Source organism: Emys orbicularis, chromosome 10 (assembly GCF_028017835.1).
Source record: "Emys orbicularis isolate rEmyOrb1 chromosome 10, rEmyOrb1.hap1, whole genome shotgun sequence".
In the NCBI taxonomy this organism is placed as follows: domain Eukaryota; kingdom Metazoa; phylum Chordata; order Testudines; family Emydidae; genus Emys; species Emys orbicularis.
Genome location: NC_088692.1, coordinates 19792250 through 19804684, shown reverse-complemented (window position 1 = coordinate 19804684; position 12435 = coordinate 19792250). Strand labels below are relative to the sequence as shown.

Sequence of the window (12435 nt, the reverse complement as noted above, 5' to 3'; positions counted from 1 at the left end):
TAACTCCAAAGTGATTATTTCTATATATAGTGGCTTTTTTGAGGTCTGTGAATGCTTTAAAGCCTTACAGTCCTATGTGCACATAGAAGTCTCTTCTCTCTACTCACCACTGAAATGCAGTCACCTTAGAAGGTAAAGTTTTGGGGTCTCTTATTTTCCTGTGTGTTTTGGCTTGATCTACACTTAAAAGTTACCTTGACATAGCTATGTTGGTCAGGAGAGGAGATGTTATGCCAACATAACCCCCAGTAGAGGCGTAGCTACGTTGATGGAAGTGTTGTTCAAAGAGGGGGTATTACTACCCTGACAGAAAACCTCCTTCCTAGGTGTAGGTGTTTTCACTGGAGGCTACGCCAGCGTAGCTATGCTAACGTAGGCATGCTGGTATAACCTCTGTAGCATAGATATACTCTTTGTACAGCACCTAGCACCATCCGACCCCAATCCTAATTGTGCCCTCGGGGTGTTACTGCACTACAAATAAATGCCTGTCTGTTTTTTCCACTCTGAGGAGGGGGTGGGTGAAGTGGCTTGTGGTGGCTACAGTGGGAAGAATATACTGGATTTAACATCTAGTTAACCAAGCAAAATGAAACAGTATTTTTTATAAGCTGTGTGTAAAATAGTTTTTCAATTGTTTCATGTTTAGGCAAGTGTTTCCTTAAAGCGTCTCAGGTTATTTCTCTCGCATGAAGAGTTAGAGCCAGATAGCATAATCAGAGGTTCTATCAAAGATGGTAAGTCCTTATTTTGTATAGTTTTTATTTGCTTCTAGTTTGTCGTGTTAATTTCCAGTGCTACAAACTACAAGTATTGGAGCCCAATAGAGCATGTTTTGGGTGGGTTCCAAAGTGTCTTTGTGGGCCTTTGTAATAAATTTTTGCAATTTGTGGAAGTTATGTATCTGGCAAGAGAAATCTGGGTTTTTCAATTCAATTTTTGTGCAATTTCTTCGAGGTTTTTTCCCCCTTCCCTTTTGTCCATAGTATAAAATGCTCATGTCCAGTGTCAGTAAGAAACAAGGAGGGTTATTGTAATTAAATTAATCAGCTTTAAATGGACACAGTGGACACCTTGTAGAAAAGTAATTTTCATGTAGCAGTCAGTGTAGGTCAGAAGATGGCAAAAGCACTCCCATACTGAAAACCCGTAATCACTTTTGTGGAGAGCATCTAAACAACACTCCTGAGGCCCAGAAAGAGTCAGCGTCTCCCCAGCACAGTGACACACACCTCTCTTCATTTATGGAATTGCATGTAGTCATCCAACTCTGCTTAAATACAATTAATACTACTCCAGTCTCCCATTCTACGCAGGGACTGTCAGTCATTATGTTTGTATAGCATCTAGCACGGCAGGGCCCTACCTGGTAGTGACCTTTAGGTGATGCTGCAATATAAATTTATGTCTCTGTGGATTTATCACAGAACTGTAGGGTTTTGTAGAATCTTAATGCCCCATGTTGTAAAATGTGCTGCTCTTATAGCTGGTTTAAACCCTGATAAGTGATTCCCTAGTCATCCTTTTTATAAAGCTAATACAATATTCTCTCTCTCGCTCTCATGCATTCAGGTGGGTTCTCCATTACTAGATCCACTTGGTTTTCCTATCAGCAGAGTTTCTTGCTATGACCATTATTATCTGCCTTCTTCCTTTTTTCAATTGAATCGCATGTCCGAATGGAATCCAGCTTCCTCAACTGGATTCTTTGTTGGCTTTACGGTGGCTTTTTTTTTCCTGCTCCGCTGGGATTGGTAGATATGGAAGTGTGTCCCTCTAAAGCAGTGGTCTCCAACCTTTTTACAGCCAAGATCACTTGTTGAATTTAAGGGCAACCCAGGATCTACCCCCTGCCCCTTCCCTGAGCCCCCACCCCCTCACGTTGGCTTGCTGTCCCCCACCCTCACTCACTTTCACCAGGCTGGGGCAGGGGGTAGGGTTTTGGAGGGGCTCTGGGCTGGGGCCGAGGGGTTCACAGTGTGGGAGGGGGCTCCAGGCTGAGCCTGGGGCAGGGGGTTGGGGTGCAGGAGAGGGTATGGGGTGAATGCTCTGTCAGGGAGTTTTGGGTACAGGAGGGTGCTCTGGGCTGGGGCAGAGTGTTGGGATGCACGGGGAGGTGCGGGGTGCGGGTGCTGGCTTGGGGGGGGTCAGGGCAGGGGTGCAGGAGGGGGTTTGAGGTGCTGGCTGTGGGAGGGGGTTCAGGGCTGGGGTTTGGGGTGCAGAAGGGGGCATGGGGTGCTGGCTCTGGGAGGGGGCTCAGGGCTGGGGTAGGGGTGCAGGAGGTGTTTGGGGTGTGGGATCAGGGCTGGGGCTTGGGGTGCAGGAGGGGCTCTGGGGTGCTGGCTCTGGGATGGGGCTGGGGGTTGGGGTGCAGCCTCCCATCGAGCAGCACTTACCGCAGGCAGCTCCTGGTCGGTGGCGGAGTGAGGCTAAGGCAGGCTCCCTGCCTGCCCCAGCCCCATGCCGCTCCCAGAAGGGGACAATGTATCCCTGTGGCTCCACGTGCTGCCCCTTTCTGTCGGCACCGGCTCCTCAGTTCCCTTTGGCCACAGTTACCCGTTCCTGGCCAACGGGAGCTGCGGGGGCAGTGCTTGCAGGCAGGAGCAGCATGCTAAGACCCCTGCCCACACCCGCATGGGGCTGCGCTGGCCACTTCCGGGAGCGGTGTGGGGGTGGGGCAGACAGGGAGCCTGCCTTAGTGGCACCCAGTGGCGCCGCCATAGATCACGATCGACTGGGAGAGTCCCCAGGATCGATCAGTCGATCGTGATTGACCGGTTGGTGACCACTGCTCTAAAGTCTGAAGAGTGAATGTGCAATGTGGTATTGTAGGAAAAGTGCCTCTCGTTGATTTTCAGATCAAAATTGCTCTGTTTACAAGTTAGGGCTGCTTTTTCTAATGTCAGTTTTGTTAACTCAGCCTTTAGTGCTTCCTTTGAATCGTAAGTCCGAATAGAATCCAGCTTCCTCAACTGGATTCTTTGTTGGCTTTACAGTGTTAAAAGGGGCAAATAGTAAAATCTAATTTGTTGGGAAAGGGAAGCAGATTGACTCCCTGTGTGTATTCAAAGTCCTGTCAGTTGCATATCAAGGTAGTATTTTGATATACTTGCTTTTCTTGCCATACCTGTGCCGTGGCCAGCCAATGATTGTAACTTGAGAACCCCAGCCCTGTTTGTAGAATCAGTCAGAATGGAGCGTGAGCTATTAACGAAAACAGAGTGCTGGAGTTCTGTTACTAAAATAGCATTGGACCTGCCTCTGTGTGTGTGCCTGGATTTACTTCCCATGGCACAGTGCAGTGTACATCATACAACTGTTTCCTTATTGGTCTGCGTCTAAACATAATTTTTCTTTCATTATTTGCTAGCTGAAGGAAGCATTATTGTGAAGAATGCAACATTTAGTTGGTCAAGAACTGATCCTCCCTCACTGAATGAGTAAGAATTGGTATCCTAATTAGTTCTGGCCTATAATTGCACTAAAGCTTTATCACTTTTTAAATTTTTTCTGTAGAGCTTGAAGTGTGTGCATCACTGCACAATAAATAAGCTCTGCTAAAATGGTATGTCTGTGCTCCAAAGAGCTTACAACCTTAAAGGAACAGCAATACAAACACATTTCACTTAGTCATAGATAGGATGTTCCATGCTTTATAAGGTGTGTGGGTTTTGTTTGGGGAGGGGCGGGGGAGAGACTGTTGAATGGGAAGGGAGCTTTTGCATCCTCTAATTAATTAGGAGTCTCTCTTTCAAGCATACAGGTTGATACGAAAGAAGACAAAGTTATTAGTGGGGTAGGGAGTCAAAAGGAATAGCCAGGAGAAAATCTGGTGTAGAGCATATGCAGTGGGCTAGGGTAGAGGAAGCGAATAAGAGAAGATGGCGGTAGGAGCAGAGTTCTCCGGAGGCTCAAAGTGATGAGAATAGCTTGTAGTTAGTAGAAGCTGTGAGCTACACAACTAACCAGCCCCTTTCTTGTTTTATGACTTCATTTATGGGGCTCCTTACACCTGAATCCCCTTCCCTGCCATGCTTCCACCCCATCCTCCAAGTCTCCCCCTTAAACATCTTATCTATAGCCCTCTTTGTTCCAGTACTGGGGATGGGTAGGAGAGGAACCTTACAAAATCCTCAGGATGCACACAGTGCTAACCAATGCACCTGCAGGATGTTGCTGCTTGAAAGCCTTCCCTTCTCCCTATCCTCTCCCTTGTTTTTTATCATATGTTTTCTGGGACGCAGACGTTGCTTGGTGTTTGTAAAACACCATGCATATTTATAGTGCTGCATAGACAATATGAGGTCAAGCTGGTGCAAAGAGTTTCAAGAAAGAGTGAGAGTATCAGACTGGTGGGCAAGAAGGATGGTCTTGGCAGCTGCTTTTTGGAGGCCTGATCACATACTGAGACTATATGATTGTTTATGTATAAGCAGAGCTGAGCACGTTCTGCATATAGAAGCTTGAATTCTCAGACTCATGTTCTTGTTAAAGAACCAATGGACTGTATTGCAATTGTCAGCAGCTATAGAGCAGGTGTTTGTTTCTCTGTATTTGATACTACAATAAAATGCTCACCATTATTTGTGTGTGGTATTGTATCAAGCAAGGCTGAACTCTGTGTGATTTATTTCAGCATTAATTTCACTGTCCCTGAAGGCTCCCTGATTGCCGTTGTTGGACAGGTTGGCTGTGGAAAGTCTTCATTGTTGTCTGCCCTTCTAGGAGAGATGGACAAGAGGGAAGGATATGTGGCTGTCAAGGTAGGAAATGTCTGGATAACCGTTCTGTTGTTTGTGGGTACTTCTGAAGTGATAACACTTCCATAGCATGAGGGGGGATAAAAGCCTCTCAAATTAACAAGTTATTTTTTATGGGTGGCGGTGGGGGAGGAATTGTGCTTGTGCTGCATTATGATGTACATAGAGGCCTGAAAGTGTGCATGGTGTATTCAAATTTTGTTTTTATCATAGAAATATCAGGAATATAAAACCTTGTTCCTGTTTTTGCAGGTCTTTGTGGAGGACCTAGAGAAATGATTTGGAAGCTCTCTCTCAGCCCTAAATTGAAAGGGAGAGGGCAGGGTTGAATCTCTTACAAAGACCTTTTTTCCAGCTGTAAATTTATTCTTAATACAGATTTCAGTCGAAAAATCCAACGTTGTTCTTAAATTATCTGAAAAAAATCACTTCCCCTCTAAAAAAAAAAAAAAAAATGACTTTAATTTCCTTTGTGCCTATGATGGAGTTTTATTAATTCGGTCATCCTTTGAATCGTCCTAGAAAAACAAAGTGGACAAGACATGAATTCTCATGTTGCAACCCTTATCCCCCTCTCCCTCCCCCCCCCCTTTTTTTTTTAACAGAAAAAATATTCAACACAAGCCATCTTTTTCCTTACACCCTGTTGTATGTGATGGGAAAGGGGGGAGAAATACTCCAATCTTTCATTTAATCATTCAGCAGTGACACAGGCATTTCTGAAGCATTCTTAGTCAAGATACGAGCCTGAATGTCTTTTTAGTAGGGCTATTGATTAATCGCAGTTAACTCCTGCGATTACCTCAAAAAAAATTTTGCGATTAAAAAAATGAAGCGCAATTAATCGCAGTTTTAATCACACTGTTAAACAATAGAATACCAATTGAAATTTGTTAAATATTTTAGTTTTTTCTAAATTTTCATATATATTGTATTCTGTGTTGTAATTGAAATCAAAGTATATATTTTTATTACAAATATTTGCACTGTAAAAATGATAAACAAAAAATAGTATTTTTCAGTTCATAGAATCAGAAGATTAGGGTTGAAAGAGACATCAGGACGTCATCGAGTCTAACTGTCTGCTCAAAGCAGGACCAACCCCAACTAAATCAAAATTCACCTCGTACAAGTACTGTAGTGCAATCTCTGTCATGAAAGTGCAATTTACAAATGTAGATTTTTGTGTTACATAACTGCACTCAAAACCAAAACAATGTAATACTTCAGAGCCTGCAAGTCCACTCATCCCTACTTCTTGTTCAGCCAGTCGCTCAGACAAACAAGTTTGTTTACATTTAAAGCTGCCCTCTTCTTATTTACAGTGTCACCAGAAAGTGAGAACAGGCATTTGCATGGCACTTTTGTAGCCGGCATTGCAAGGTATTTACGTGCCAGATATGCTAAACATTCGTATGTCCCTTCATGCTTCGGCCACCATTCCAGAGGAAATGCTTCCATGCTGATGATGTTCATTAAAAAAATGTGTAAATTAAATTTGTGACTGAACTCCTTGGGGAGAATTGTATGTCCTCTGTTTTACCCGCGTTCTGCCATATATTTCATGTTATCGCAGACTCGGATGATGACCCAGCACATGTTCTTTATGTTAAGAACACTTTCACTGCAGATTTGACAAACGCAATTAAGGTACCAATGTGAGATTTCTAAAGATAGCTACAGCACTTGACCCAAGGTTTAAGAATATGAAATGCCTTCCAAAATCTGAGCGGGATGAGGTATAGCGCATGCTTTCAGAAGCCTTAAAAGAGCAACCTTCCGATGCGGAAACTACAGAACCCGAACCGCCAAAAAAGAAAATCAACCTTCTGCTGGTGGCATCTCACTCAGATAATGAAAACGAACATGCGTCGGTCTGCACTGCTTTGGATCGTCATCGAGCAGAAACTGTCATCAGCACGGACACGTCCTCTGGAATAGTGGTTGAAGCATGAAGGGACATATGAATCTTTAGAGCATCTGGCACATAAATATCTTGCGACACCGGCTACAACAGTGCCATTAGAACGCCTGTTCTCACTTTCAGGTGACATTGTAATCAAGAAGCCGTCAGCATTATCTCCTGCAAATGTAAACAAACTTGTTTGTCTGAGCGACTGGCTGAACAAGAAGTAGGGATGAGTGGACTTGCAGGCTCTAAAATTTTACATTGTTTTATTTTTGAATGCAGTTATTTTTGTACATAATTCAACATTTGTAAGTTCAACTTTCATGATAGAGATTGCACTACAGCACTTGTATTAGGTGAACTAAAAAATACTATTTCTTTTATTTTTACAGTGCAAATATTTGTAATAAAAAAATATAAAGTGAGCACTGTACACTTGGTATTCTGTGTTGTAATTGAAATCAATATATTTGAAAACATGGAAAATATCCAAAAATATTTAAATAAATGGTATTCTATTGTTTAACAGTGCAATTTAAAAAATAATTTTTTTTTAATTTTTTTTTTTTTTTTTTTGAATCGCGCGATGGATTTTTTTGAATCGCATGACAGCCCTACTTTTTAGCATTCACTACTTCTATAAAGCATGTGTGTTTGCATGGAGAATTCAGCAACGTGGTTGTTGGGGGGAGGGGGGAGCATGTTCCATTTGAAGCCCATTCCCCAAAACATACTTTCAACATGATTGCTGTAGAAGAGCATGGCTAACCTGAGCTGCCACAGCCACATGCTGTTTTAGCATGCTAGCTAAGGAGAGCTAGCGCATCTGTCTGCCTGCACTGGGAAGCACGCTCTCAGCTGCCCTGTAAAACATACACTAGCGCTGTTTTCCCCAATTGTACGATGGGCATCCTACATATCTTACAAGGATGTTGAATGTGATTATTGTTTGCATGGTGCTTTGAGGATGTCTGTGAGATGTTATTTAAATAGAGTGAAATACTGAATAGCTAATTTTTGTTTCTTATAGGGCTCAGTTGCCTATGTTCCTCAACAAGCCTGGATACAGAATGCAGCTCTGAAGGACAATATTATCTTTGGGAGGGAGATGAAAGAGAGCCAGTATAAACGAGTGATTGAGGCTTGTGCACTTCTGCCTGATATAGAGATTCTTCCTAGTGGAGACAGAACAGAAATAGGGGAAAAGGTATTGAGATACACCCCGTATCCTAATGGATGCAGTCATTGGAGTTAGAGACATACTTTCCATTCTAACTCCCTTTTTAGAATTGTACGGGACTTGCAAATCTTTTTGGTAAAAATCTGTCAGACCAGGTCTCCACCTGAAGGTGAATTTTGTTTATTTATTTATTTATTTAAATAGTTGAGCAAAAGTGGTACTTTTTGAATGCTAGGAAAGCTGGGGAAGAAAGACTGCTTAACAATAATAATGAAAATCCTTTAATTACATCAATTTACTAATGGGGACAGGCTAAGAGCTGAATCTTGACGAGCAGTATGGAAATCACCCTCGTTGCTGAATGTTTAATTTAACTAAGTGTTGAAAAATGTAAAAACTTATGAACAGGGACTGAGGTCATCTATGCAATCGGCCTGGAGTGACCATAGCTGTGGACTTGCTAAGGAAGACAGCTTGATGCTTCACTGGGCAGACTCTTTCCAGCAGCTGCCTCGTTGGCCCCAAAGGCCCGCGGTGCCCGTACAAATCCACTTTCCAACCAAACTAAGCTAAGTTCTCATCCAAGTACAGCCACCCGTCACCTGAAAGGAGCAGGCAGCTAGGTGAATTGGGCTGTTGGTCAATGGGGAAAACAGGAGGAGAGCCCTTGAAAAGCCCTTACCTAAGCCCCTGCACAACATGCAAAGCATACAGCGATGGAGGGAAGGCGCCTGCATGCTTTGGTGCACAGAAGGAGCTCCCACACTGGTGCATCCTGGGAGTGTGCAGCATCTAGGGAGAGTGCCTAGGGCTCACAGTTCTGGTGGGTGCTCTAACCAAATAGTTCCAGATTGTGGAAGATAGCAGAGCCAGAGTGCCAGAGCACAGAGGAGGAGAGGATTTTTAAACAGGAGTTCTGCACTTCTGTCTCTGAATAAGGCCCTTGCAAAACCTAGGGCTAGTCGTGCTCTGTCTTGGCTTGCTCTCGTGATGACTACAGACATGAGTTTGCAAATAGGTTATTTTTCAGAGTATATTTATTAAGCATGCCATTTTTCACTTGTAATATGAAATAGCTCCTATACAATCAAGAACTCCTCTTTTTTCACCATGGTAACTAAATGCTTGTTTATCAGTACAACACTGAAGTGGCTTCCCAGCTTAGTAAGAAAACTAAATACAATCATGTTTAAGATGCTTTCCTTACACTGGGCAAAATGTAGGAGGTGATTTCCATTCACAAAACTCCCACTTTAATTCATGGAAATCCTGTGAATGTAATGAGTTACAGGACATGCAGAAGAGATGATTGTATTACAGTGGTGCCAAAAGTCCCAGTCTGGAACTTCCTCTCTCGTGGGAGGTACTATAGAAACATATAGATAGATATGGTCCCTGCCACTCTATAGTGTTTCACCTGTTTAGAGGCCTGGCCAGACGTTAATTAATGTCTAGATTTTTCCATACATATCAAAAAGGAGGCGTTGGCCCACGATTTTTAACACTATTAAGCTACTGAAATAATGTCTATTATTTGGTATGTTTATCATGAAGCTGCAGCTCCTCTAATGCCTTCACAGAAGCCTCCTATGACTTTTACCCTGAAACAACGTATTTTACTGTAAAACCCAGCAGCACTTTATTTCCTCCTTCTCCAGGGTGTGAATCTCTCTGGAGGACAGAAGCAGAGAGTCAGCCTTGCTCGGGCAGTTTACTGTAACACCGATGTCTATTTATTTGATGATCCTTTATCTGCTGTTGATGCCCATGTTGGGAAGCATATTTTTGACAAAGTTATTGGACCAAAGGGAATCCTGAAAAATAAAGTAGGTATTTTTAAATGATACTTCAGATCGGGTGACTTTTCCATGGAATGATTCTTTCTGTGATTTTAAGCTTGGTTCAAAAGGTTCCAAGAACTAGAAAGCTCCTTTGAAACAACTTCATCCATTTTACTTCCCGGTTATCATTTTTATTCCTCAATTCTATTTCCAATTGGATCTGACTTGTTACATGATCTTGTGAAAGTCGCATGAAACATCTGGACCTGGCTTTACTCATTTGTAAAATGGAGAAGTGATGTGAAGACGTAGGCCCAGATATTTAAAAGTATTTAGGCGCTACTCGGCTCAGCATTGCAATGCCTAAGCCTTATTTTCAAAAGTGACTTAGGTGCTTATGTGCCTAAGTCCAAATGACTTTCAGTGAAACTTAGGTGCCAAATATCAGAGGGGTAGCCGTGTTAGTCTGAATCTGTAAAAAGCAACAGAGGGTCCTGTGGCACCTTTAAGACTAACAGAAGTATTGGGAGCATAAGCTTTCGTGGGTAAGAACCTCACTTCTTCAGATGCAAGTAATGGAAATCTCCAGAGGCAGGTATAAATCAGTATGGAGATAACGAGGTTAGTTCAATCAGGGAGGGTGAGGTGCTCTGCTAGCAGTTGAGGTGTGAACACCAAGGGAGGAGAAACTGCTTCTGTAGTTGGGTAGCCATTCACAGTCTTTGTTTAATCCTGATCTGATGGTGTCAAATTTGCAAATGAACTGGAGCTCAGCAGTTTCTCTTTGGAGTCTGGTCCTGAAGTTTTTTTGCTGTAAGATGGCTACCTTTACATCTGCTATTGTGTGGCCAGGGAGGTTGAAGTGTTCTCCTACAGGTTTTTGTATATTGCCATTCCTGATATCTGACTTGTGTCCATTTATCCTCTTGCGTAGTGACTGTCCAGTTTGGCCAATTTACATAGCATATGCCAGCAATGCCCCTCTGCTATGTACATTGGCCAAACTGGACAGTCACTACGCAAGAGGATAAATGGACACAAGTCAGATATCAGGAATGGCAATATACAAAAACCTGTAGGAGAACACTTCAACCTCCCTGGCCACACAATAGCAGATGTAAAGGTAGCCATCTTACAGCAAAAAAAACTTCAGGACCAGACTCCAAAGAGAAACTGCTGAGCTCCAGTTCATTTGCAAATTTGACACCATCAGATCAGGATTAAACAAAGACTGTGAATGGCTATCCAACTACAGAAGCAGTTTCTCCTCCCTTGGTGTTCACACCTCAACTGCTAGCAGAGCACCTCACCCTCCCTGATTGAACTAACCTCGTTATCTCCATACTGATTTATACCTGCCTCTGGAGATTTCCATTACTTGCATCTGAAGAAGTGAGGTTCTTACCCACGAAAGCTTATGCTCCCAATACTTCTGTTAGTCTTAAAGGTGCCACAGGACCCTCTGTTGCTTTTTAGGTGCCAAAGTCACTTTTGAAAATGACACATGCTCCTAAGTCAGTCAGATGTTGCAATGTTGAGCAGAGACAGAGCTTTAAAAATGTGAGTTTAGTGTTTATAAAGTGCTTTGAGCACCTCTGATGAAAGGTACAGTAGCATCAGTGCAAAGAATTATGAGAGAGTTCAGTGACTCCAAAGGCCTAAGATGCAGGTCAGCTGGAGAAAACGACTATTAAAAAACAAGAACTAATTTTGTCTAACAATTACCATGTGCCTGTTGCGTGTGTTGTTATGCACATAATTAAAATCTGGTGTGCGACACTTACTGCAAGAATTTAACACTTAGTTACTGTTTAGAGAGAGCCTTGTACTCAATATATATCTATTTATATTTTTTAACATCTAGACTCGGGTTTTGGTAACCCATGGGGTCAGTTATCTGCCTCTGATGGATACAATTATAGTGATGACTGATGGTAAAATATCTGAGATGGGCTCTTACCAAGAGCTGCTAAAGCAAGACGGGGCCTTTGCCGAGTTTCTTCGTACATATGCTAATGCTGATCAGGATGTGGAGAATGGAGGTAAGCTTACAAAGAAACTGCACTGAGCTAAGATGATGTGCTGCCTGCTAGTGGGTTTGTGGTAGCATGCTTCCTTGAGTGCTTTTCCTTCCCCATGGTAGATCAAAATAGGCAGGGATCCTTGTTTCATGAAGGTATCCATGATTGGCTGGTAGAATTGAAAACCAGGTATTCAATATCCAACATAATGAAATGAAATTAATGGAGATATCCTATCTCCTAGAACTAGAAGGGACCTTGAAAGGTCATCAAGTCCAGCCCCCTGCCTTCACTAGCAGGACCAAGTACCAATTTTGCCCCAGATCCCTAAGTGGCCCCCTCAAGGATTGAACTCACAACCCTGAGTTTAGCAGGCCAATGCTCAAACCACTGAGCTACCCCTCCCCCCGGGATCTGTTGGGCTGTAGAAGAATCTCCTGTGGAAGCCATCACTCGTTGATCCTTTCAGATTGTCCAATACAGCTCTGAAGTCAGTCTAAGGCTGGGCATCTGTTTACTCTTTAAAAAAAAAAAAAAAAAATCTCTAAAAGTCATGGAATCTCTGACGACTTATCCACAGGGCTGGTGAGTCCCTCACATAAATGGGACCTTACTTAATCTGAGAGCCGGAAAGAGCAGCTGTTCTTTTCCCAGCTCTTCCTGTTGCAACACAGCTGCATTCACACTTAGAGACTGCAGGGAATCTTTGTAACTTTCTGGTATTGCACCTTGTCTGCAAATTGTGGAAGAAGGTCCAATGCCTCCCAGTCTGATTTCTTACAAG

At 42.9% G+C, this 12435-nt stretch overlaps 1 protein-coding gene across 1 annotated transcript in view; it reads left to right on the top strand.

Annotated features, from left to right (window-relative positions):
• Nucleotides 1-12435, top strand: part of LOC135884654 (multidrug resistance-associated protein 1-like) — a 102580-nt gene that overhangs the window by 59566 nt on the left and 30579 nt on the right. Inside the window, exons 14-19 of the mRNA XM_065412137.1 lie at nucleotides 650-737; nucleotides 3371-3440; nucleotides 4637-4763; nucleotides 7700-7876; nucleotides 9508-9675; nucleotides 11495-11672. Of these exons, the coding sequence (XP_065268209.1) occupies nucleotides 650-737; nucleotides 3371-3440; nucleotides 4637-4763; nucleotides 7700-7876; nucleotides 9508-9675; nucleotides 11495-11672 (808 nt within the window). The remainder of the gene's footprint in view (nucleotides 1-649; nucleotides 738-3370; nucleotides 3441-4636; nucleotides 4764-7699; nucleotides 7877-9507; nucleotides 9676-11494; nucleotides 11673-12435) is intronic.